Source organism: Perissodus microlepis, chromosome 15, assembly GCF_051167445.1.
Source record: "Perissodus microlepis isolate ML-2025 ecotype Zambia chromosome 15, ASM5116744v1, whole genome shotgun sequence".
Classification (NCBI taxonomy): Eukaryota; Metazoa; Chordata; class Actinopteri; order Cichliformes; family Cichlidae; genus Perissodus; species Perissodus microlepis.
The window spans coordinates 32,944,082-32,966,247 of record NC_140475.1 but is presented as its reverse complement, the minus strand read 5'-3'; the positions used below and the strand labels follow the sequence as shown (position 1 = coordinate 32,966,247).

The 22,166-nt window shown below is 39.9% G+C and overlaps 3 protein-coding genes across 6 annotated transcripts; 1 reads left to right on the top strand and 2 right to left on the bottom strand.

Annotated features, from left to right (window-relative positions):
• Positions 1 to 431: 431 nt before the first annotated feature.
• On the bottom strand, positions 432 to 5,034 carry LOC146372520 (coiled-coil domain-containing protein 124-like). The gene is made up of 5 exons (XM_084953948.1): positions 4,930 to 5,034; positions 4,246 to 4,423; positions 2,460 to 2,658; positions 2,244 to 2,349; positions 432 to 998 (listed from the first exon to the last, which is right to left on the bottom strand). Exons 2-5 carry the CDS (start codon positions 4,402 to 4,404, stop codon positions 794 to 796), a joined length of 669 nt encoding a protein of 222 aa, XP_084810074.1. The 5' UTR covers positions 4,405 to 4,423; positions 4,930 to 5,034; the 3' UTR covers positions 432 to 793.
• A 1,527-nt stretch (positions 5,035 to 6,561) lies between these two features.
• LOC146372519 (clusterin-associated protein 1 homolog) lies at positions 6,562 to 15,585 on the bottom strand. 2 transcript variants are annotated; one of them, XM_084952318.1, is made up of 14 exons: positions 13,453 to 15,585; positions 12,902 to 12,969; positions 12,671 to 12,782; positions 12,399 to 12,483; positions 12,118 to 12,297; positions 9,256 to 9,351; positions 8,937 to 9,020; positions 8,703 to 8,836; positions 8,472 to 8,613; positions 8,224 to 8,296; positions 8,006 to 8,116; positions 7,704 to 7,753; positions 7,429 to 7,488; positions 6,562 to 6,930 (listed from the first exon to the last, which is right to left on the bottom strand). In XM_084952318.1, exons 2-14 carry the CDS (start codon positions 12,921 to 12,923, stop codon positions 6,754 to 6,756), a joined length of 1,326 nt encoding a protein of 441 aa, XP_084808444.1. In that variant the 5' UTR covers positions 12,924 to 12,969; positions 13,453 to 15,585; the 3' UTR covers positions 6,562 to 6,753. The 2 variants fall into 2 exon arrangements, with proteins under 2 accessions (XP_084808444.1, XP_084808443.1); XM_084952317.1 differs by lacking the exon at positions 7,429 to 7,488.
• A 585-nt stretch (positions 15,586 to 16,170) lies between these two features.
• On the top strand, positions 16,171 to 22,063 carry LOC146372518 (uncharacterized). Of its 3 annotated transcripts, none has more exons than XM_084952320.1 (7): positions 16,171 to 16,284; positions 17,194 to 17,870; positions 18,363 to 18,408; positions 18,765 to 18,856; positions 18,946 to 19,056; positions 19,174 to 20,061; positions 21,243 to 22,063. In XM_084952320.1, exons 1-6 carry the CDS (start codon positions 16,273 to 16,275, stop codon positions 19,238 to 19,240), a joined length of 1,005 nt encoding a protein of 334 aa, XP_084808446.1. In that variant the 5' UTR covers positions 16,171 to 16,272; the 3' UTR covers positions 19,241 to 20,061; positions 21,243 to 22,063. The 3 variants fall into 3 exon arrangements, with proteins under 3 accessions (XP_084808446.1, XP_084808445.1, XP_084808447.1); XM_084952319.1 differs by having other exon boundaries at positions 20,303 to 22,063; XM_084952321.1 differs by having other exon boundaries at positions 16,192 to 16,306; positions 20,303 to 22,063.
• The last annotated feature ends 103 nt before the right edge of the window (positions 22,064 to 22,166 follow it).

Below are 22,166 nucleotides of genomic sequence, written 5' to 3'. Positions count from 1 at the left end.
GATAAGACATTTTTTGATACTCCACCCTCCAATTCCTGCTTAAAGTCCACCTGAAGGATTCATGGCCAAACAAGCTCATGTGGTCACAAAATGCTGGAGGGAACATGGACATTCCAACCGATTATAAAATTTACAGCAGTGAGACCTCGTCATACCCACAAACGTGGAAACTTTGATACACTAGATTCTGAAGAATCTGGTGAGTCACTTTCCAAAGCAAAGAAAGAAAAAAAATCTAATTCCCAAAGAATGTACTCCTCATTGGCGAGTACAAAACTAGAACTCGACATCTCAGTGAGGTCAAATATCAGCTCTCTGACGTTTATATGTATTGCACAACAGCACTTGCCAAAAAGCATTCAACTTCAGCATATGGAACAACGTATGTGCCTCCTAACAGTATGAACTGCATTTACAAAGAATGACAGATATTGATGATTGAGCAGTGAACTTTAATAAGTTATTCTCAAAACATCTGGCTTCCCACCTTGCCAGGAGTGCTAGGGGGGGGAAAAAAAAAGAGAGAGAGAGAAAAGCAGTTACATTTATTAGATGCTGAGATGCCTCATTAGAGGCTGTGTGCACAAACATGAGGATCAGTTTTTATTTGATGGGTCATGATGAGTCTCTCCTCGTTAGTGAATGAAAAAATAAGTCAGGTCCTGTGGCACTGGAGAGACTGATAACGGTGAAGCTCTCGTCAGCAGAACTAATTTTTTTTCCCCAAAGAAATTATTTAATTTTTCAATGGAAGTCCCCAGTGTGTACAGGCAGACAGTTAGTGAACACGATTTCACTTTGTGTTGTAGGTGGAAAAGCGCTGGTTGAGGGGGTTTTCTGGTGCTTTTGCCCATTCTTTCTTCAATTGCTGTTTCAGTTGTGACAATCTCATGTTGGGATTCTCCTGTTTTAGACGAGGCATGTTTTCTTGCTCATAAGCGGCAAATGCCGCTTTCATCCTGCGCTCCGGGTGACGGTCCAGGTCCTCGGGCCCCACGCTAAAACACAGGAAGACACACTGAGTGATTGTGTATTGTTAACATTTGCACAAGTACAACAGGAAGCCTCACGCATAATCAGAGGTTGGAAGTAACGAAGTACATATACGTTGTTACTGTACTTAAGTTGAATTTTCAGGTACCTGTACTTTCTACTCCTTACATTTTTAAAACAGGCTCATTACTTTTGCTTTAAAGCATTTGAGGCGAGTTATTATTACACATCACTGCAAGCCTCGAAAAATCAAACCGATTTGAACCTAAACACGTGAAAGGCAGTCGTGTTCGTTTTAGTGCTGTCAGCGTTAATCTCGTTAAAATGACGTTAACGCCATAACCGCATTAATGCAGCAAATCTCCGTTAGCGAGTTAGCGCAGATGGCCCCATGCGTGGGGCTGCACGGCCCTAATGCGTTAACGAGCTAACTGCGCTGACGCCGTGCAGCCCCACGCACGGTGCGATCCGCGCTAACGGAGATTTGCTGCGTTAATGCGGTTATGGCGTTAACGTCATTTTAACGAGATTAACGCTGACAGCACTAGTTCGTTTATTAATCACCAAAGGATGTCACATAAAAAGAGACGAAAGAGGCAAAACTGTGTTCAGTAGTCCGGGATTAAAGTGGGTTGTGTTTTTATTTCTTTTTTGCCACAACACCAGAGTGACTGCAGGTGTCCGTAAGTTGCGTCTAATATAATGACAGCATAAACAGAATACTGTCAGTGTAGAGGATGAGAATCAGTCAGGACAACTCATGAAACATCAGGTGTGTAGAAATGATTTTTCTATAACCAATTTCAGGGTTCCCCAACCTGCTGAATCTACTTTAACCTCTCCCTGCTCTTCCTGTTTGAAGCAAAGTCACCCTCTAAAATTTTCCCTCTTTTTCTCCCCTGATGTTCTACTTAACTGATTTGAGTGGAATACCTTTATTAGGACTAAAATTTAGACTAAAATTAAGTTTGTTTTCCTACATACTAATATTATTTTATTGTCACATTAATGCAGAACAAGGTTCAGTTAGCTTTGTATAAAAGTAGATGGTAGAAACGTTCTTTAAGGAGCTACTTTTACTTTTTTTACTTTGAGTACATTTTAAAGCCTGTACTTTTTTACTTTTACTTGAGTAAAGAAGTTTAACCGGTACTTCAACTTTTACTGGAGTATTTTTTAATACTAGTATCTGTACTTCTACTTAATTACAGAATATCTGTACTTTTCCCACCTCTGGACATAATTAATACCTGAGAACAGCGATGGCATCTTCTATTGTTCTGGCTTCCACGGTTCCTTCTTCAGGGATAACTCTGTTCACATTCTCCTCCAATGGAGTTTCCAGGTGGCTTTTCTCTGTGGGAAGAAATTTAAACATGGCACAATTACAAATCTAGATCATCTGTGAATTTCATGACGATTTTATTACTCTACAAGCACATGCTTGTCTTCAAAATGTGCTCAACCTTTCGGTTTGAGCTGGTCCTGCTCTTGCTGCTGCTGCTCATTGCAAAGCGTCTCCTCGATCTGTGCACGAGTCACTTTCCCACCAGATCCAGCGCCCTGCTGGGACCTGCCTTTCAGTCTAGCATTCTCCTCATCGAGAAGTCGCTGATTTTCCTTTTTCCTCTCAAGGAGTTCCAGCCTCTTTTTCTCCTTGTCATCCTGCAACGTCAGAAAAAGTATCTGAGAGAAAAGACTCACTGCTCTTCTGTGCTTAAAGATTTGGTTATTTTGGTCACTACATGTATTAAGGCGCATGAGATTAGATCACAACCATACATGTACTGTCTGTACAGAGCACAATGAGTTTGAAAAAGAAATGACTAACTAAATCCCCGGACACATGTCTCTCCAGTCTAGTCAGTACATGTCTATGTATGACATGATGTGAAGCAGTGCAGAGTAATGCCTGATAATCTCTACTAAAGCAAACATAACACACAGCTTTTTTTCACATAGTAAATAAAGTACCACTGCCTGAACACATGCAGATGCACTAGCTGTTTTATATCCACCCAATCAAGGCCTATTAACTAGATAATCTTTGACTACAACTGCTAGTCTCTTTTTACCAGCATAAAAAGGATTTGTTTGACAGAACTAACTGGATTGACCAATACTCAGAACAAATGGAAAATCCAAAGAACTCCGTGAAGATCTAAGAAGGAGAGCTGTATATTAACACAAGTTGGAAAGTTCACTTGGAGACATTTCCAAACAACTACAGATTCCAGGATCACCGGTTTACACAGCTGTACAAGTTATGTACAAGTTATTCGGATTTGTCACTTCTTTAGCAAAGTCTGGAAGAACACCCAAAGTGTCACCCTGGGATGACAGTGAATTGGTTTAGGATGTTCAGGAACAACTCAGAAACTAAGCCTGTAAACTGCTGAAGCGCCACAGTGTCACTGTCCACAGTGAAGCAAGTTTTATATCACCATGGACTGAGAAGGTATCAACAAAGAAAGAAGCCCAGGTTACAAAATCATCACCCTCAAATTTGACTGAAGCTGCCCACAAGGACAAGCCAAAGCCCTCTGGAGAAAAGTCAGCTGAGACAAAGATGGAATTATTTGGCCACAGTGACAAGAAGTGTGTTTGGATGAGTAAAGGTGAGGCTTTCAAACCTAAGAACATTGTAACAACTATCAAGAATGGTGGTGGTAGCATAATGCTCTGGGGCTATTTTGTTGCTAGTGGTACTGGTACACTGCACAGTGACTAAAAAATTCTTTAACTTCATGTCAAATCATCAACTAGATGGTTCAAACCTGGACACAGTTGAGTCTTCCAAAAGCACAATGATCCTAAACACACATCAATGCTGGTTTTGGAATTGGTAACGCAGGCTATCATTAAGCACATTTTCAGTAAATATGTGAACTACAAATTTACTGAAAATTTGCAAAGTATGCTTAGAAGTAGGTAGGGTGGTTGCCAGGAACCCATCCGATTTAAATGAAGTCTTGGTAGAGTCTTATTCTACCACTTTTTCAAGAAGAGTAATCAAATATCCAACCAGAATTATGCCAGAAGGTAATGGATGGCTGTCAAAAGCATCTAGTCAAGGTGCTATGGGACAGTTAAACAAATACTGGTTGGGATCAGTTAGGTTGTTCCTTTACATTGTCAGCACTAAAGATAGTATTTTATATTTATTTAGCCAGCTTTTGCTATGGTTCAACTTACTTATAATGAGATTGAAGATGAAATTGTACATCACACCAGGCTAAAGAGAGAGCTTACCTTCCTTTGCTCTTTTTTGAGTACATGTTTGTCAGTTTCCTGCCAGAGAGCATCTTCTTCTTTCTGCTTCTTGCAGGCGTCTGCCACCGCCTGAGCCTCAGCTTTTCGGGCTCTGGCCGTGGCCGCCTTGGAGTTCTCACCCTGGAATTTCTTTGGCATCCCAACAGCTGGTTTTCAACTGAGGGACAAGGCAAGACAAGAGGGCCAAGATAAGACTAAGAAACGTTTCAATACTGACGCACAATATTGAGCCAGACTTTTTATTTTGAATGCAACACAATAAAAACACATTCTCGCTGAGGCATTTATCAACGGATATATTGTTCATTTATAGAACGTTTACATGATAGGCAATGCGCAGGAGCTCTTTCAGGACCTTAACATTTATCTTCAGCTGGATCGTAGGTTACATAACACACACTTCGTGTAAATAGTTAACTTAATTAGCTATACTTTGGCCTGAAAACGGCAATGCATACTTTAATCTCCACAATCATTCAAATGGTTGCAGTTTGCCTGTCAGTACAGCTAGTTAGCATTAGCTAGCTGCAGTTGGCTTGAGAATGCGCCAGACTTGTTTGGCTATCAACTACGTTCCCGTTTCCTCTGTTACTTAGCCAAAATTTAGCTGATATGACATTCCCAATGGCATACGTTAAGTTAATAATAAACGTGGTTTCATACCAGTAATGAAAGAAGAACCAGGTCGTAGGTAGACGACAGTTTACTGTTATTTCGAAGCGGCATCCGCCACCTCCTCTCCGAAAACCAGCGCGCTCACTGATGACGTCACGCAGCACAATTATACTGTAAACAGCTAGGACTGTAGAAAATAGTAAACATGTGTTTTTGTTAATTCTATACTTCAAAATGATTAAACACACATTTCAGTATGGTCATGAGTATGGAAGCAAGTTTTTTTTAATTATATAAATTGAAATTTCAAGATACTAATTATGAGAAATAACCCAATTACTAGATTTTTTTTAAATTATTTTATTTTATACATTCATTTGTTTTTTCCAGTGGCGGGAATATATGGAAGCTTGTTTCCACCACAATAAATAAATAACTACAGTTTGTAACTTAAAAATTCTTGTTATTATCTAAAAAGAAATCTAGTATGTTTACATTTTGAGAAGCTAACTCGAAATTTACGCTAACACCTGGAAATACTGAATTTATATTTATCAAAAAAAACAAAAAACCCCAGCAAAAAACCAAAACAAAACAATCCCCCTCTGGCCCCTGCTGGTGGTCTCAATCCTTCAAGCTTGGGTCCTCTGGGAGCTTGAGGGTCCTACACAGTATCTTAGCTGTTCCTAGGACTGCACTCCTCTGGACAGAGATCTCTGATGTTGTACCTGGGATCTGCTGGGGCCAGTCACATAGCTTGTGATCCATGTGTGGGGCACTGAGTCATAGGCCTTCTTGTAGTTAATCCATACAGTGCACAGGTGGGTCAGTCTGGTCTTGCAGTCTCAAGCGGCTGTTCTGTATCTGTCTGTTTTGCCTCTCTGGTATTACTGCCAGTTCCTTTCTGTGCCCTGCTCATGTATTGATCCACAAGAGTGTTCTTCTCAGCTGTTATGATGCCTGACAGGAGCTTCCATGTCATACTGAGGCAGGTTTTTACCAGTAGTTGGATGAAACCGGCCTCTTCTAGGGATGCTCGGGGATCAGGACTGTCTGGCCTTCAGTTAGCCATTCCGGGTGCGTCTCATCTACTAGCAGCTGGTTTATTTGTGCAGCCACGTCTTAGACACCCCTTTCTTCACCTCTGTGCTACCTTGATCTTAGCCTTTAGTCTCCTTCTCTATGGAGGATACTACTCTTTGTGGCTGTTCATCTTGTAGCCAAGCATCTCCATGATCACTGCAGCCATGGTGTAGATCAGCCAGTTGGCTTATACAGGTAAACCCAGTTTTATCATTTGACTGTGGCCATCTTAGCTTTGTCTTTAATGTCCAGGGTTAATGAGGTTTGTTTTTAATCCACCTCACCACACTTTGTATCACTGTAGGTAATCAATGAACCTTACATACTTATATCAAGCACTGACTGCTGCAAATCTTCAGAATTGCAACAGTTTCTTTTTTTCTCCACCTTTCATTTATCCCTATATGTCTATTTTTTTGTCATATTTTGAGCACATAAACTAAAAAAAACCTAACAGATTCTTCACCACTAGTCAGTCATTTATTTAATGGCTACAGCGGTGTGAAAACTACTCAAATGTTGTGCCATATAAAGTATAAAATTTCAAAATATGGTTGACTCCCCCAGAGAACAATAAAATGTCACAACACACAGAGGACATGTTAAAATAAAATATTTAATATTTTATTATGACAAATATTTTACTCAAATATCAAAGAACATGAACTATATTGACAATTAAGTTTCAAAAACAGCACGCTGTGAAACAATAATGCATATTTCTAACTAGGTCTAACTAGAGCTGGAATAAAAACTAGCTGGAGCTCATCATGTGTGAGTGTTCTTTATTCAGAAGTCATTGTCGCTTTCCTCAAGCAGGGGGGGCCTCATACCCCCTCTTGAGGGTCGAGGACCCCTGGATATGGGGTCCTCCAAGCTCTCGTCCTCCAAATCCTTGCTCTCCTCCTCCTCACCTTCGTCATCTTCCTCATCATCCTCGTCCACATCAATCTCACTATCTTCAGTCTGGGAACAGCAGTGAATAATGACCACAACAATCAGAGTCCAGTCCAATGCACGACTGAAAATATTTCCAACACAAAACGTGAAACCACAACAGAAATCGCTATGTTCATCAGAAAGGGGATTTGGGTGTGGGGGGCATAACCACGTCCATGACTCGTTTAAAGGGAGCTCCTGCAGTACATGAAAAATCCACCCTGTAATCCAACTCAGAAACACCATCATAGTTAAAAAATGAAATGGTTAAAATCTTCACTGGATGAGAAACAGTTCTATGCCTGTAGCTACATCAGTGTGCAATGAAACAATGATTTATTTCCCTTCTTTGGTCTGCCTGGCTTTGGACCCACTTCTGCTTTTCTATCTGGAGTAGCTTGAACATAATCATCAGGCTATGTCATGTGGGATATTCCCTACTGTATGAGGATTTGAGAATGGATTTTTCTTTTAGATGCACGAAGAGGAAAAGGGGAGTGAACTAGATCTTGGTCCGGCACAAACCTTTCCTTTCCGGTGTTTTTTCTTATGGGGGAATGATGTTCTGGAAACAGCTAAAAGGGCCTTAGATAACAAGTTGGAAACCGAAAACGGGGAAGAAACTGATCAGAGATTGAACAGGAGAATCAGCTAGAAATGACAGATAAAGGTTAAAGTGCAAGTCATGAGCAGTGAGCACCATCTGGGACACCTGCAAGCCAAAATCAACACAAAAGAACTCAAGTATAGCTCAGCAAAAGAGGAGAAAAAGAAACCGAGGAAGTTAAAAGATTACTAACCTCATCACTGTCACCACCCTGCATGTTCCCGATGAAGCGTGCTCCTCTGCCTAAAGGAGGGACACAAGGAGGCAATGTTCAAGGAACGTGAAAGGTGTTGTTATTGCATGGCTTGATGTTCTTTGGTTTTTTGAGAACCAATCAGTGTCTACATTAAACACTGCAGCATGAATGTGTGTGAATGTTTGATAGAAAGCACTTAGACACAGTAAACAACCAGACCATCTACTTAAATAATGGCTTCACTTTATGCAGGTGAGAATTGATCATAACATGGATGTGGCTATCCCCAGTCTGCATACCTGTCATGAGGCCATTTCGTGTGAGATGTGGCTTAGCGGGACGCAATTCCTCCATGTCACTGCCTGAACCTTCATCCTCGGGAACGTCTATGTCCGAGTCCTCGTCTTTCACTGTAGACGACATATCGTGTGAAAGTAGTGTAAAAAGTTATAGAAAGGTTTGGATGGGATTGTGCGACAGGTTTTTGCCTTTAACTCTGTGTGTTTGTTTATCTTACAGGAACTCTTCATGAGCTCCCTTTCCTCTTCTCTCAGTTTGCTCTGCATTAACCTCAGAGTGTTTTCAGCTTCCTGCAGCGGAGAAAGAAAATAACACAGACATAAAGTTTGCATGTGCATGACTGGGACAAATTAACAACCTGTTAAAGCAGATGTAGGAATGTTAGTCATATATAAGGAATTTTATGGGACATTCATTTGTAGAACATTTGAGAAAAAATCTTTTGCATATTGTATATTCACGCACCTCAAACCTCTCCTGTTCCAGTCTGTGGTACTCATTAAGCTGAGACTCCAGAAACGAGAGGTTTCTGAACTTCTCCACGTAGGTCTCATAGTGTTTCTGCAGATCTTCCTCGATCTTCTCGTATTCATCCATGAACGCTGGTCTAAGAGGTTAAGGAAGAACAATAACCTGTTTGTCTAAGTTTTGTTTAAAGACTTGTTTTTAGTTGAGGAGAGAAAACTTCATACCCACCTGACACTCTGCAGGGTCTGGAGCCTTTTCCGATTCCTCTCCAACTCCTGCTTCTTCTTTTCTATCTTCCCATCCAGAGTGGCCTCATCGGAAACAACGTTATTCAGCATGTCATTGGTCTTATCCACACTTTTCTTTAACACAAAGACATAGCAACAAAGTCAGCATTACGGTACTTGGGAGGTATGAGCATGTCCCCTGTGAATTTTGAAATCTGCCACCAAAATTACAGACCAAAACCTCCTTGATGGCAGCTCTCAGGGCCTTTTCAGTCTCAATGATCTCCAGAGGTCTGGCAATGGCTGCACTTCTCATTTCCTGTGAGCAAAGTGAAAATAAAGACAGCAAAGTAAACCCCTGTGCTACTGAATGATGTCTTTCAAAGAGACAGCCCTATAATTGTAGAACTATGTTCATCTGAAATTATATTTACTGTAAAAAAAAAAAAAAATGTTACTGAGCTCACCAGCACTCAGATTTGAACAGCTGAACATTAAAATGTTAGTTAAGTTAGTCAACGTTTCTTAAAATCATATCCATGTTTTCCCCTCACCCTTAAGTCCACCTCCTTCCCCAGTAAGTCATACAAGGATGCTCCTTTGGACGTGACCTCGGACGCCAGCTGCCGAGCTGCTTTAAGATCTGAAATCTAGAATAAAGACAATGTGAGAGCTAATCAGAAAGTTTTTTCCTCTACCAAAGATTTACTATAATATTGATTTTTAAAAATAAAAAATAACAAACACGTAGAAAAAGCTATCTCCATGTAAAAACAATGTTTTAAATTATATAAAGCAAAGATTAAAAAGTAAATAATATGGTTTGTGTAGATTAAAGATACCACCTGGTTATTGTACAGCTTGATTATAGTCTTGTAGAGCACACACTGCAGAAACATCCTTGTTTCTATTTATACTTGTACTCTTGTTATTTTTGCGGGACGGTGCATAGGATGTGGGACGAAAAGCACAGGTTAAAGTGTTGGATATACATCCGTATACAGAGCTGTGCAAAAGCCACCCTTCATTTAAAAATATGCTTTATTACCAAGAAGCCAGCCCTTGTTAGGATTTTCAAAAGTGGTCTTGAGACCTTTATAACTAAGTCTGTCACAAAATATAATACAAAAAATGTCAAAGACAAAAACACTGTTTGACAGGCATAAAAAGGATTTTTGCAACAACAAAAGAACTATTAGTTGAAAATGTGCCATATCTAAGGAAACCAGGCCAACAGGCCTAAAAAAATAATTTAGGCCAAAAAAGGTGAACAGTGTCTGAAAGTTATGTCCTTAAGGAATAAAACAAAAGAAAATTCAGCAAAGACATGATGCAAGACCTGAGAAATACATCTGACCCTTCAGTAATGCAGCTATTGTTTACCAAAGCTTCAGTAAGAAAAGGCTGAAGCATAACAAATTACACAAGAACTGCACTAAAAATTAGTGACAACACGTCTTATGAAGCGAATCACTGCCAATATGTTCAGGGGTTATGAGAGAGGTACAGCAGTGTCTACAGCCATGTGTAAAACACTGTAGAGGCTCTGTCATGGTTGGAGGCTGCATTTCAGCCAGTGGTGATGTGGATCTTGTCAATATTTATAGTAAAATGGGAACAGAAAAGAACCATCAGTTTTTGATCTGCCATGCAATACCATCTGGAAAGCGTTTGATTGTCAGCGCCTTCCTTTTTAGCATGGCAATGATTTCAAACACACTGCCAGTGTAGAAGAAAAACAGAGGAGCACTATCAGACATGAACTGACCTTCCCAGATCCTGTATCTCAACATTATTGAAGCAGTGTGGAATCATCTTGCCAGAAAAACTAAACAAAAGACAGCCAGCATCCAAAGCAGAGCTTTGAATGTCTTTTGAGGAGCTTGGAGAACTATTCTTGAATTTATGGTTCAGCAGGGAGCGCGTATTTGCAGTCCCAGGATGGCCCGTCTACCTGTAGAGAGCTTTGTTGTTGATGGAGACAGCCTACAAAGTATGTGGTGCAACTAGTCTGTAGGCAATTCTTGTTTGTCCTGTTGTTGGTCCATCAGCAGTGGAGAAGAGTGAAGTTGTAACATAAAAAAATCTGAAGTGAAACCGAGTGTTGAAAACAATGAAACGTGTCCACTACAGCCGCTGTCTGTACTTCTCATACTATATATTTTTTTTTAATATTTGAAAGGTTTTTTTTGCGGTTCTCACATTCCCTTTGAACCCTCCTGTTGCTTCCTTCCCTTTTCTGGCCAACTTGTCAGCCAATCAGCATTCGACAGATACATAGGTCATTCGATCTTGGACTGCATAGGAGCACATCTACAGTAGACAAAAATCACTCTCTGTCAGAACAGAAATGTGGAAAAAGACAGGCACATTTACAGGACTACAAATTACACTTATTAGCCATGGATTGGCCCCCCCAGAGCCCGGACCTCAACATTATTGAAGCAGTGTGGGATCGTCTGGACAGAAAACCAAACAAAAGACAGTGAACATTCAAAGAAAAACACTGAATGTCCTTCAAGAAGCCTGGAGAACTATTGCTGAGAATTACTCAGAAATTAGAAGAAAACTTGGCTAACGGAGTTCAGGCTGTGTTGAAGAATAAAAGGTGGTCACACAAAATTAAGCTTGTTAGAATTGTACAAAAAAGATTTTTGCACAGCACTGTATGTCAGAGCTGGATACAATTTAGTACTAAGACTCAATCTTAAGGAAAATTAAGACAATCTGTTGCTTCTAACATTAATTATTCAGTTAAAGTCAAAACCTAAGTATCTATTGTCTTACATTTGTGTGCATGGTGATTCTATCACAATACTTTGCAGATGAACAGCTTGGAAAATGTTTTGAAGTGACTGCTGGTGAATAGAGTCTTAACCAGCCATGTCTGTGTCACCAATTCACAGTTGTTCCATTGTATAATAACAGAAACATAAACGCAAGTAAATGCAAAAAGCTGAATTTATCCTGCACTGAAGCACAAAAGGTAATGTAAAAACACAACCTACAGCCCTGTGCTGTTCATAAGATTAAAGCCATTTAATTAGTGTTAGCCACATTAATTAGACAACGTGCTAACACTGACAATTTTATACTTGTTGTTGGGACCTGAATACACAGCATCCTCAGAACATTTAGCAGACTTTGCTCATCGCTGAGACATTTTACAGCTGCAGTTAGCAGAAGTGGCTCTGGTGAGGAAATAAGAATGGCTGTTTCATTCTGAAACACTGCATATATGGTGTTTGCTTTAATTTATCTTGGTTTCAAACACTTCCCCAAATTAAATGTCACCCAGTGCCCATTTTCTTTTTTAAATTCCACAGGAATGAGAGTCTCATAATGTAAATAAAGTATGTGACTGAGGATTTAGTAAAACTGGCATAACATTACACACAGCGTAGTTTGCACCTCACCCGAGAGCCAAGGTCAAACTTGAACTTGCTGTTGTCCTGCTCAACTTTGTCTCCCAGAGCCATCTGCTTGGTTTTCATAGCACTGTACTGGACTGAGGTGATCTTCAGCATCTCTTTCACTGCATAGCCGTCAGCCTGGTAGAGACGCTTAGTGTTCAGCTTGATGTGAGCCTTTGTTGCCTGGAACACAAGGAGACACTGTTTAAGATGCAGTAATAACAGACGTTCATTTGCCAAGAATAAACTCTACAGTCTATAAAAAACTTTCAAGAATACGTCACCATGAACTGGGCCACAGCCTTGATGAAGAATATCCTGTCAGCTTCTGTGTCCACATCAGTAGGAACATCACTCTGAGGTTCATATCTATAAGGATGAAAAGAATGAAAGGGGGCAAAAGGCAAAGAAAAGCAAAAATATATCACAGTATCCTCCACTAGAATCATGATGCTTTAACATGGCCGTGTCCAAATACAGACAGAAAAATGTGGAGGACAGAACAGTGGCAGTATTATTTAGGTAAACAATTTGACTTTTTTAGGCTCAAGCATACCTCTTCACAAGCCATTTCAGGATTTCTGCCACAAGAGAGAAATTTGGAGTCCTGAAGTTCTCCATAGAGATCAAGCGAGGATATCCCAAGGCCCTCATCATTTCTGTGAAATCTGACACATAACATAAAACTCCAATTAACTTCTCACTCAGTTATCTTCTTAAAACAAATAAACAAACCAAAAAAGTGGTCACTACAAACAGCGAAGAGCAGACAGTAAACATCACTTACTTCTTAAATCTCGGAAAGACATTTTCAGCCGATTGCACTGTGCGCCAAAGCTTAGACCACTTTGTCCTCTAGCAGGAAAAAAGAAAGAGCATGTGTTAACAGCAGACGAGCTACCGACTGTGCACGTAGGTTTCTCTTCGAGACTGGCAGGTTTTCAGTGAGAATTTAGTGTTTGGGGTTTATTAAATTAGAGCTGACGTGATTATCATTCACGACATGAAACTTTGTGCATATCAGCAGATGCTAAAATACAGACTTCAGTCACTATTTTAAAAAACTGTAATACCAACTGTGATAGAATCACCGACGATTTCCCCGCTGATTTGTATTCCCGCACAGGACACCGTATGTTATATGTGAACCCTAATCTTGGTGTAGTTTAAGGAGCATGCTTATGACTACAAAGCATAGCTAGCTCGTAGCAGGATTTAAGTGAGTAGAAAGCTATCGCTTTTTGTCGTTTTTGGCTAACCTTAGGTTAATCAGTGAAAAGACAGTATATATATTTTCAACTTCATGTCTGAAACACGTCGTGTTTCAGGCATCATTACCTGTTCTAGTTGTTCCAAGCTAAGTGATCGGTGGCCGCTATGAGAGACGGTCTCTATAGAAACCAAAATCTTCTACAGAAGCTCAATACACTCAAAAATACTATCTGCGATCAAATAGCCTACGCATACTGTGGGCGGGGGGATACTTCTCGGTGTGCATCGCCAAGACTGTGCTGTATATATAAGTAGGAGTAGTGTACACTTGTTTTACACTACAATAAGTTTTTTTTAAAAAGTTTTTAGTTTACACCTTTTATGACTATGTTTTCTATACTTTTATAGTTATCTTTTTTTTTTTTTTAACACTTATAAAATCTATGTTTCCCTCGCTGTTTGCAAAGGTTGCACAGGAACTAACCAACACAGTGACTGGGAAGAAAACGAAAAAAACCAAACCAAAACCAAAAGAGGAATGTATAAACAAGAAACAATCACAGGGTATTAGAAAAAATATTCACATAGATTATTGGTTTAAAATGTGAAGAAGTTTTATATTTATACTCTGCTCTGTGGGCAATAGGATTGTTACCAGTGAGCAGGATTTTAAGAGTGTTCTACAATAATGCAAAGAAACCAAAATCATCATTGAAACGTTTCAGGATTTTGCTGTTCATGGGTTAGAAACATTAGAGTAGATGGGAGAAACCAAGAGAGGATGCGTTACTTTCAAGGGGCTATATTTATTATATGCTGTTGCCATTCAACCCTAATCCTTGATATTATGTCCAAGAACTGTAGGGACATCTGAGGTGTGCATTTCAGGTTGATGTCAAATCCACAATTCCACTCTATACAGTGGAGTTGTGTGCCATTGTGGCACAACTGTAAAAAATAAAGAAATAAATGGAAACTTTCTATGTTCTATTGCGAATAAAATGTGGGCTTATGAGATTTCCAAAATCATTGAATTCTACATTTTACACACTGTCCCAAAACATAAAACAAAGCAGATAATTTGCATGTTAATACCAAATCATTTGCCAAAAACATAAAAAGGTGGGTGTATTAAAAATATATCAAATAAATACTTTGGTTAAAAACGACTATTAATACCCAATTAAAAGTTTTTGAATAAAAGGTAAATGGAAACAGGCACTGGAGAGAAGTGTTAATCATTTGGCAAAGAAAAGAACATTGTGGTTAGTAAAAACGACACATTGGACTGGGAAGCCCCCCCCCCCATAGTTTAGGCTACATAACTGTAGTCATTGGATTTTTACATCATATCTGTAGAAACCTAAACTAAACTTTCAAATATAAAGTGGAAAGCACAGTATTTGCGTCTTTAGTTGAACGTAAAGCAGCACAAGATGGAAAAAGTCAAATAAAATGCTTCAGAATTATCATTTGAATAAAAAGTCTTATTGAAATGTGGAAGAGTGCATTTTTCCTGCATTTGTGTGAAGTGTGTAGAGCAGGGATGTCAAACTGATTTTACATTGTGGGACATGTGCAGCTAACTTTGATTGAACCAAGTGAAACCAGCAAAACTCCCCTTTCTGTCATTGTAAAGACATTTAGGTAAACATCTAAACCCTGACTTATCTTTATATAGGAAAAGAATTTCCTATGTTTCGTCCATGATAAAAGGTGTAAAATAGTAAATACACCGTCCTTGAAAAGTTCTTTTATTCGATATAGATTTCTATAGTACATATAGTAGTTACTGGAAAAGCAGGAACTTTTCTGTCATTTATCTATGACAAAAGTGTAGTATGGATGGGTATGAGTGAGGAGTTTATCAATTAAAAAAGCTGTAAAACTTGTGAAAATACAATCCAAAATCTATGCCCTCCTTCACATTTTTCCAAAGCATTCTGGTCAGGCAGACTTTGACGCTCCGATTCTGACCCCCCAAGCCCTGTGTTTGACGCCCCTGATGTAGAGGAAATCTCTCTGTGAACCAATATTTTTGATTTGACGGATTGTTCGTTTTTTCTGCAGGGTGCGTTATCATTATCTGTGGATGTGTAATATTTTTCTTCTTCTGACTAAAGTTTAACATGCTGAAAATCTAATCAAACATCACTTTAGTCTTTAGTGAAACACCAAAAAAGATAGAAAACGTGTATCAGCAAGGGCATTCAGGATAGTGCAGTGCAGGGAACCAATCTGAGATTAGAGCAAGCCTCTTCCAGAAGAGGGCAGTAGTGAGATTCAAAGACGCTAGCTGGCCGCTAAACCCCCAGAAGAAGAAAGAGACGCAGAGCATGATGGAGCAGACCGGCGAGGCCCATCATAACAAGAACAACTCGTCTGGCAATGAACTTCCAGCCTGCGGCCTCCACAGTAAGCGCCTGAAAGAGCTGGAGAATGCCGCCCTGCAGACCACTTTAATATCACGGATGGAGACCGAATCGGGGGCGGACGGCGGGAGCTGGACAGAGCAGGAGCCCGGGGAAGGCGAGCAGTCGAACGTCTTGTCCTTGAACCACCGGTCCGGCCCTCCGCAGCAGCCTGGCGCGGATACCGAAACCGAGGAAGCGGAGCCGGATAGAAACGTGGCCAAGGAGCGGGTCGAAGAGGAAAGGACGCTGACGGACCATTTGAATAAACGACTCCTTTCGTCGTTTCTGGAAAAGCTTAACGAACGGGACCTGGCGCTTCCCGGTGTGCAGCGCCTGGACTGTGCTGTAGCCGACGAGGACTCTAACAGGGCCGCCGATGAGTGGTGAAGAAACCCAGTAGCTCATGCGACAACATGGAGGCGTTTGAGGGATTCAGGACAAACGTGCACGGAAGCACAACCTCACCGCTTTAAAGACTGAACTGCAGTCATTCCTGCCAGCTTATCGGAGTGAAAATGGAGTGTGACGAAATATGTTTACTTTTGTAAGGCCACCATGGATGAAAGGTTGATTTAAAATGCAATAAATGAAATTACTGTGTTATAAGCACTTTCGTTCTCATTGATTTGTGTGTAGTTGGCTATGGCGTTATTTTTGTGCCACTATTCTGAGCGCACGTAAAAAAAAATTGCAGGTGCAAGTGTTGCATTTTGAGGAGAAATTTATTTTGAGCGTACAAAAGCTGAATTTGAGTGAACAAAATTCATTGCTGCGTGCAAAAAACGTATTTCAGTGTTTTCGCTTATCCATATACACACACAATAGCACCCCCTCTCGCTCAGTTTTTGCATTTGCGCTTGCTCGCAATGTGTTACTTGCGCTCACAAAATTCTCTGCTTCGTACGCTCAACTCTCTGTACACCGTTATAAGTGTGCCACAAAACCAACCAATCACAGACTTGGTTTCAAAAATTCTGATTGGCTCTTACGGTCTCCAATCAGCTCGCTAGCTACTGCATTCCGGAAACACTGTCCGAAATGTAGCTAAATCCAGCTAAACTCTATTAAACCCCAATTTGCGGATAATATCTTTAATTATTTTATTTTAAAATATATTATTTTTTTAAGACTATTGTTGGTGTAGTATAATGTAGTTGCATCATACAACCATGCCAATTGACTCATTTTTCCAAATTATATTTGAGTAGCTCTCTTTTATGTCGTTGAATACTGAACAGCAGCACGAAAACAGCATGTGGTGGCCACATGTAAGTAATATAAAATCATTTTGTTAATTATTATTCGCTTGATAACTGACGTTAGCTAATTTGCAAACTTGAAAAATGATGTACCTCGTGTAGTTTGTTTTATGGGTTGTTTATTTTTGTCTGAGGTACATCATTTCATTGTATTTTTCTAACTACTTGTCCATGTTCTTTGCTGCTTTTAACAGGACATACTGAGACAGCAAATGATGCATAGACTCCTCTCTAAACTGGAAGCTGCTTTAAACCAACAACCACTAAATCTGGATTATTTGGAGTTCTTGACTCGTCATGAGCTTGTTCTGTTTGAATCTTTCTCTCAGCAAATAGGCGGTCTGTCAGAGATTACAGAGACTCTACAAAACGTTCATCATCTGGTTCAGTGTGAAATTAACATCAGCTCTGTGGCCATTATTGAACTGGAAACAGAAGTTGGTCTGGGACCTGGCCACCCCAAAATCGTACTAGAGAGAGAAAAACTCAAGAATTTGTTGGACATTCAGCTGCCAGTCAGCTGCATTGCTAAATGTCTTGGTGTTTCAAGAAGAACAATCTACAGGAGGATGCAAGAATTTGACTTGTCTGTGAGAGGAACATACAGCACAATGAATGACCAAGAGCTGGACAACATCATATCGGCTATCAAAAATCAGATGCCAAATGCTGGCTATCGAATGGTTCAAGGACATTTGGTTTCTATGGGTCTCCGTGTACAGTGGTGGAGAATGATGGCCTCCATGCATCGACTTGATGCTGTAGGGATCTTCAAACAGATCACAGAACTAGGCTGTGTTGTGCGAAGAAGCTACTTGGTGCGAGGCCCTCTCTCCCTGGTCCACATAGACACAAATCACAAGCTAATAAGGTAAAATACCCACTTATATAGCTCTAACACAAGTTGGGCAGAAAGATGCACGTTATACTTTAAATCTGCTTTAATCAACCTTATCTGATAGGTCTTTCAGTGTATTTATAATATTTTAAAAAGCACTTGATAGAGTAATATTAAGTAAAAGGAATACAGGATGTGTAACAAAACCAGTAATATTGTTAATTGTAAATTTTCTTGAGCAATTATTTACACTTTGTATATCGATATTTTCCATGATAACAAGCCTATCAACACATAATATGTTAAGTGCTCCAGAAAACTTAAAAAAAAAATCATGACAAGAGAACTAAAATATTTAGTCTCATTGAACTTATAAACATATAAAAATGTTGGTATTATTTTCAGCACACCTGACAAGTGTCCAGTTTAAGTCAGTGGCAAGTGTGCATACTGAAAAATGTATTTTCAATGTCTTACATGTTCTGCAAATCAAGCCTTAGTGAGATTGTTTTCCCTCTGAAACAGGTACAATGTTGTGATCTTTGGTGGAGTGGATGGCTACTCAAGGAAGGTAAAATTTTAACTGTTATGTAGAATATTTGGTAGTTTTGAAATGAGAGCTTTATTAGGTTATTTTTTTATGAACATCAATTATTCAGCAAGCCAACATAGTGGACGATTTGCAATTTTTTTTTTTTAAATTTATAATCAGTTCTTTACAAAAAAAGGTTCAACTAAAAGGCCATTTTCATTTTTTGATAAGTACTACCAATATTGATGTATAGACTACTCAAGCTTTGAATTATGGTTATGAACATAGAACCGTACAATATTCCTTGAACACTTATTATGAAACTGCATTATTAACTGAAAAACTATACATGATCTGAAACCAGATCTTTAATTTTCCATTTGTTTTTACTGCAGGTCCTGTACTTGGATGCAGCAACTAACAACAGGGCAAAAACTGCATTCTCATTTTTCCTGAGATCAGCCCAGCTTCACGGCTTGCCATCAAGGTTTTATGCCCTGATTTAATTTATATGCTAGCAACAAGTTTCATTAAAGAAAACTTTAAAAATTCCTTAAAAATGTATTTTTATCATAGGGTTAGGGCAGATCAAGGAGTAGAAAACCTGGACATTGCACATTTCATGTTTGCCACAAGAGGAACAGGGAGAGCGAGTTTCATATCTGGAAAGAGCGTCCACAATCAGAGGTTAGTCTTTTGATGTTTTTTATATTATTATTGACTGCATGGGTAGATTGTTGTAGCAGTTCTGATATTGATTTGAAGCGTGAAATACCTGAAATCCAAATTCAAATGTATTTACAGAGTAAATGGCACAACACAGAAGAGCCACCTCCACAGGACAAGACTCAGCAGTCCATCTGCATCTTAAGGATAAAGGACACTCTTTCGAGGATGCCAATGTTCACATTTTGGACAGAGAGGACAGATGGTTTGAAAGAGGAGTGAAAGAAGCCATCTATGTCCACTGTGAGCGACCATCTTTGAACAGAGGCGGGGGTTTACGACACCAACTCTCTGCCATCTATAATCCAGTTTTGAGATCCCTTCCCAGACGCCTTAACGCCCACTCACATCCTGGGCCATCTGACCTCAGGAATTCGCATGATAAGGTGGGGCCAGGTTTCACAATGAACACACCCGAAACTCTGGCTGATTGGGACCCACACCCAGTTTCACACCTTGGCTCAGGCGATTAGAAGATCATCAGGGGGTCCTTTTGTCCCTCTGTGGGGGGATAATCCCACTAGGTTTATATCTGGGACTCTCCACCATTTGACCTTAGAACTGAAGAAGCTTCTCGGATGAGAGGTGAAACGTCTTCAAGTAAACTTAAAGAAGTCCAGACGCTTTTCTTTGCAAGCTCCTTTGACTACGATGACCTGGATGACTGAGAACCTTCACAGACATATTTACAGAGTAGAACGACTTTGGCGTGATGTCTGGATTGCAGTCACTAGCAAGTACCATGATATTCTTCACTAACTCGAGGAGGATGGCCTGCTTGACATTTCAGATGTCATTCATCTCTTTGGTGTCCACTACATCTTTGTCCCTCGACTCCGAGCAGATCTTGTCACCTTTGTTGGAGGATGGAATAATCATACCCTCAGGACAGAAGGTGGTCTCACTCCTGAACAGCTCTGGTGTATGGGACATTTACAAGAGCTGGACAAGGGCGAGAGACTTGAGGTACCAGATCATAATCTGATTTTTTTTTTTTTTAATGTATTTATTTAAATGTTGAATTTCAAAATTTTAGTTAGCAGTTAACTCTGCTCTTCTGAAATTAACAAATTAAACACTTGTAGCACATCTGGGAGATGCTTCTGGTGATTTTATACATTCTTGCTTATCAATTACCACTAATCTAAATTACAGTAAGAAGAACATGAAAACAAAGGCATTCTTTTTTTTTTTTTCTTTCTTTCAGTGCATAAAGAGGGCAACACATCATCATGTAGCAATTTCAAATATCCAGTGGCCTTGAGGTTTCCATTGATGAAGAATGGACCCACTATCGTTGTACCCCATATACCACACCAAACGATCACTTTTGTTGTCCCAACAGTCTTGGAGGGATCCATCCAATGTGGGATAGTGTCAGACCAATAGCGGTGGTTTTGTTTGTTAACTTCACCATTCACATAAAAGTTTCATCACTGAACAAAATCTTCTGCGTGAGCTGAGGGTCCTGTTCCAATTTTTGTTTTGCCCATTCTGCAAATTCTGTGCGCTGATCTGGGTCATCCTCGTTGAGATGCTGCAGTAGCTGGAGTTTGTAAGGGTGCCATTTGTGAGTAGCTAATATCTGCCGAAGGGATGTTCGACTAATGCCACTCTCCAGTGACATGCGGCGAGTGCTACGCTGTGGGCTCTTGCTGAATGAAGCTAGGACAGCCACTGATGTTTCTTCATTAGTGACAGTTTTCTTGCGTCCACATTTTGGCAAATCCAACACTGAACCAGTTTCACGAAACTTAGCAAGCAGTTTGCTAACTGTAGCATGGGAGATGGGTGGTCTCGTAGGGTGTCTTGCATTGAAATCTGCTGCAATGACCCGGTTACTGCGTTCACCAGATATCAACACAATTTCAATCCGCTCCTCACGTGTTAACCTCTTCGACATGTCAACGGCAATAAGTTTGATGTGTCACATGGCCCTCTTCCTATTAAAAAAACAAAAGTTGTATCCAAGATGGCCGACTTCTAAATGGCCCCCATGGTCACCACCCATCTTGAGGAGTTTGCCCCCTCAGGCATTCTTTTTAAATTGTTGTATTTAATGGAAAAAACGCTTACACAAAATAACATTCCTCCCAAAAGTACCTATTCTGGAATAATGACCATTATATATGTTTGTGGATTTGAAGGAGCTTCAGGATCCAGGCATTGACTGGGAGAGTGCTGTACTGCAAGAAGAATCTAACAGCACAGTTGTGGTTCCTGAAGTTGAATGCCCACTGGATGAGGAAACCCTGGAGGGACTTCAGAGAACTATTAATCCCTTGGAACATTCTGAGTCACACGGTCGTGACCTGTACATACAATTCTTGCTACAGGTGTCAAACCAACAGTGACACTTAACATGGACGTGAAAGTCAACGTTCTTTTAAGTTCTCAAATACTGGATTTCTTTGCTAAAACATTCAGATTACAAGTAGACAAGCAAACAAAGCACTTGCTTATTATCTATCAACGTAGGACCCTACACAAAGTTTTGAAGTCTTGTCATTTTCATGAAACGGCTACGAACATCTTAACAGCTAATGTTTAGAAACATTTTTACTCATTTAGTTTCCAAATTACAAGACAACAATGTGTTAAACTCTGGAATCCACCACCATATTCAACTGCGGCACTCATTATGGTTTTAAACACTGTGTAAGTGTCCAGATGCTGCACTGGAAAAGTCACAGTACAAGTGCATGCACTCACAACTGGGTAACAAATGGAGTGATCTCCCAGCCGCTCCTTACATTCGTGGTCAAACTTGCATGTTATTTTGAAATGTCTCTTTTCATCAGGAAGGATGGGAACATGGGACTGGCCGGTCATCCACTGGAGCACATGGTGGACAGCAAGAGACTCTGATTTTCACCACCTGCACCGCCTGTGTTTCCATCTGTGATGTTTGAAAATGTTTCTGAAGTCTTTTCTAAATAAAAAGCAATCTGGATTACAATGTTTTAAATTAACAACTAAGAATACTTTCTAGTGCCCTGCATGTTAAAGCAAAAATATTTAACAGATGCATACGGTATATATACAATACTATAGGTATATACAGCTAATAC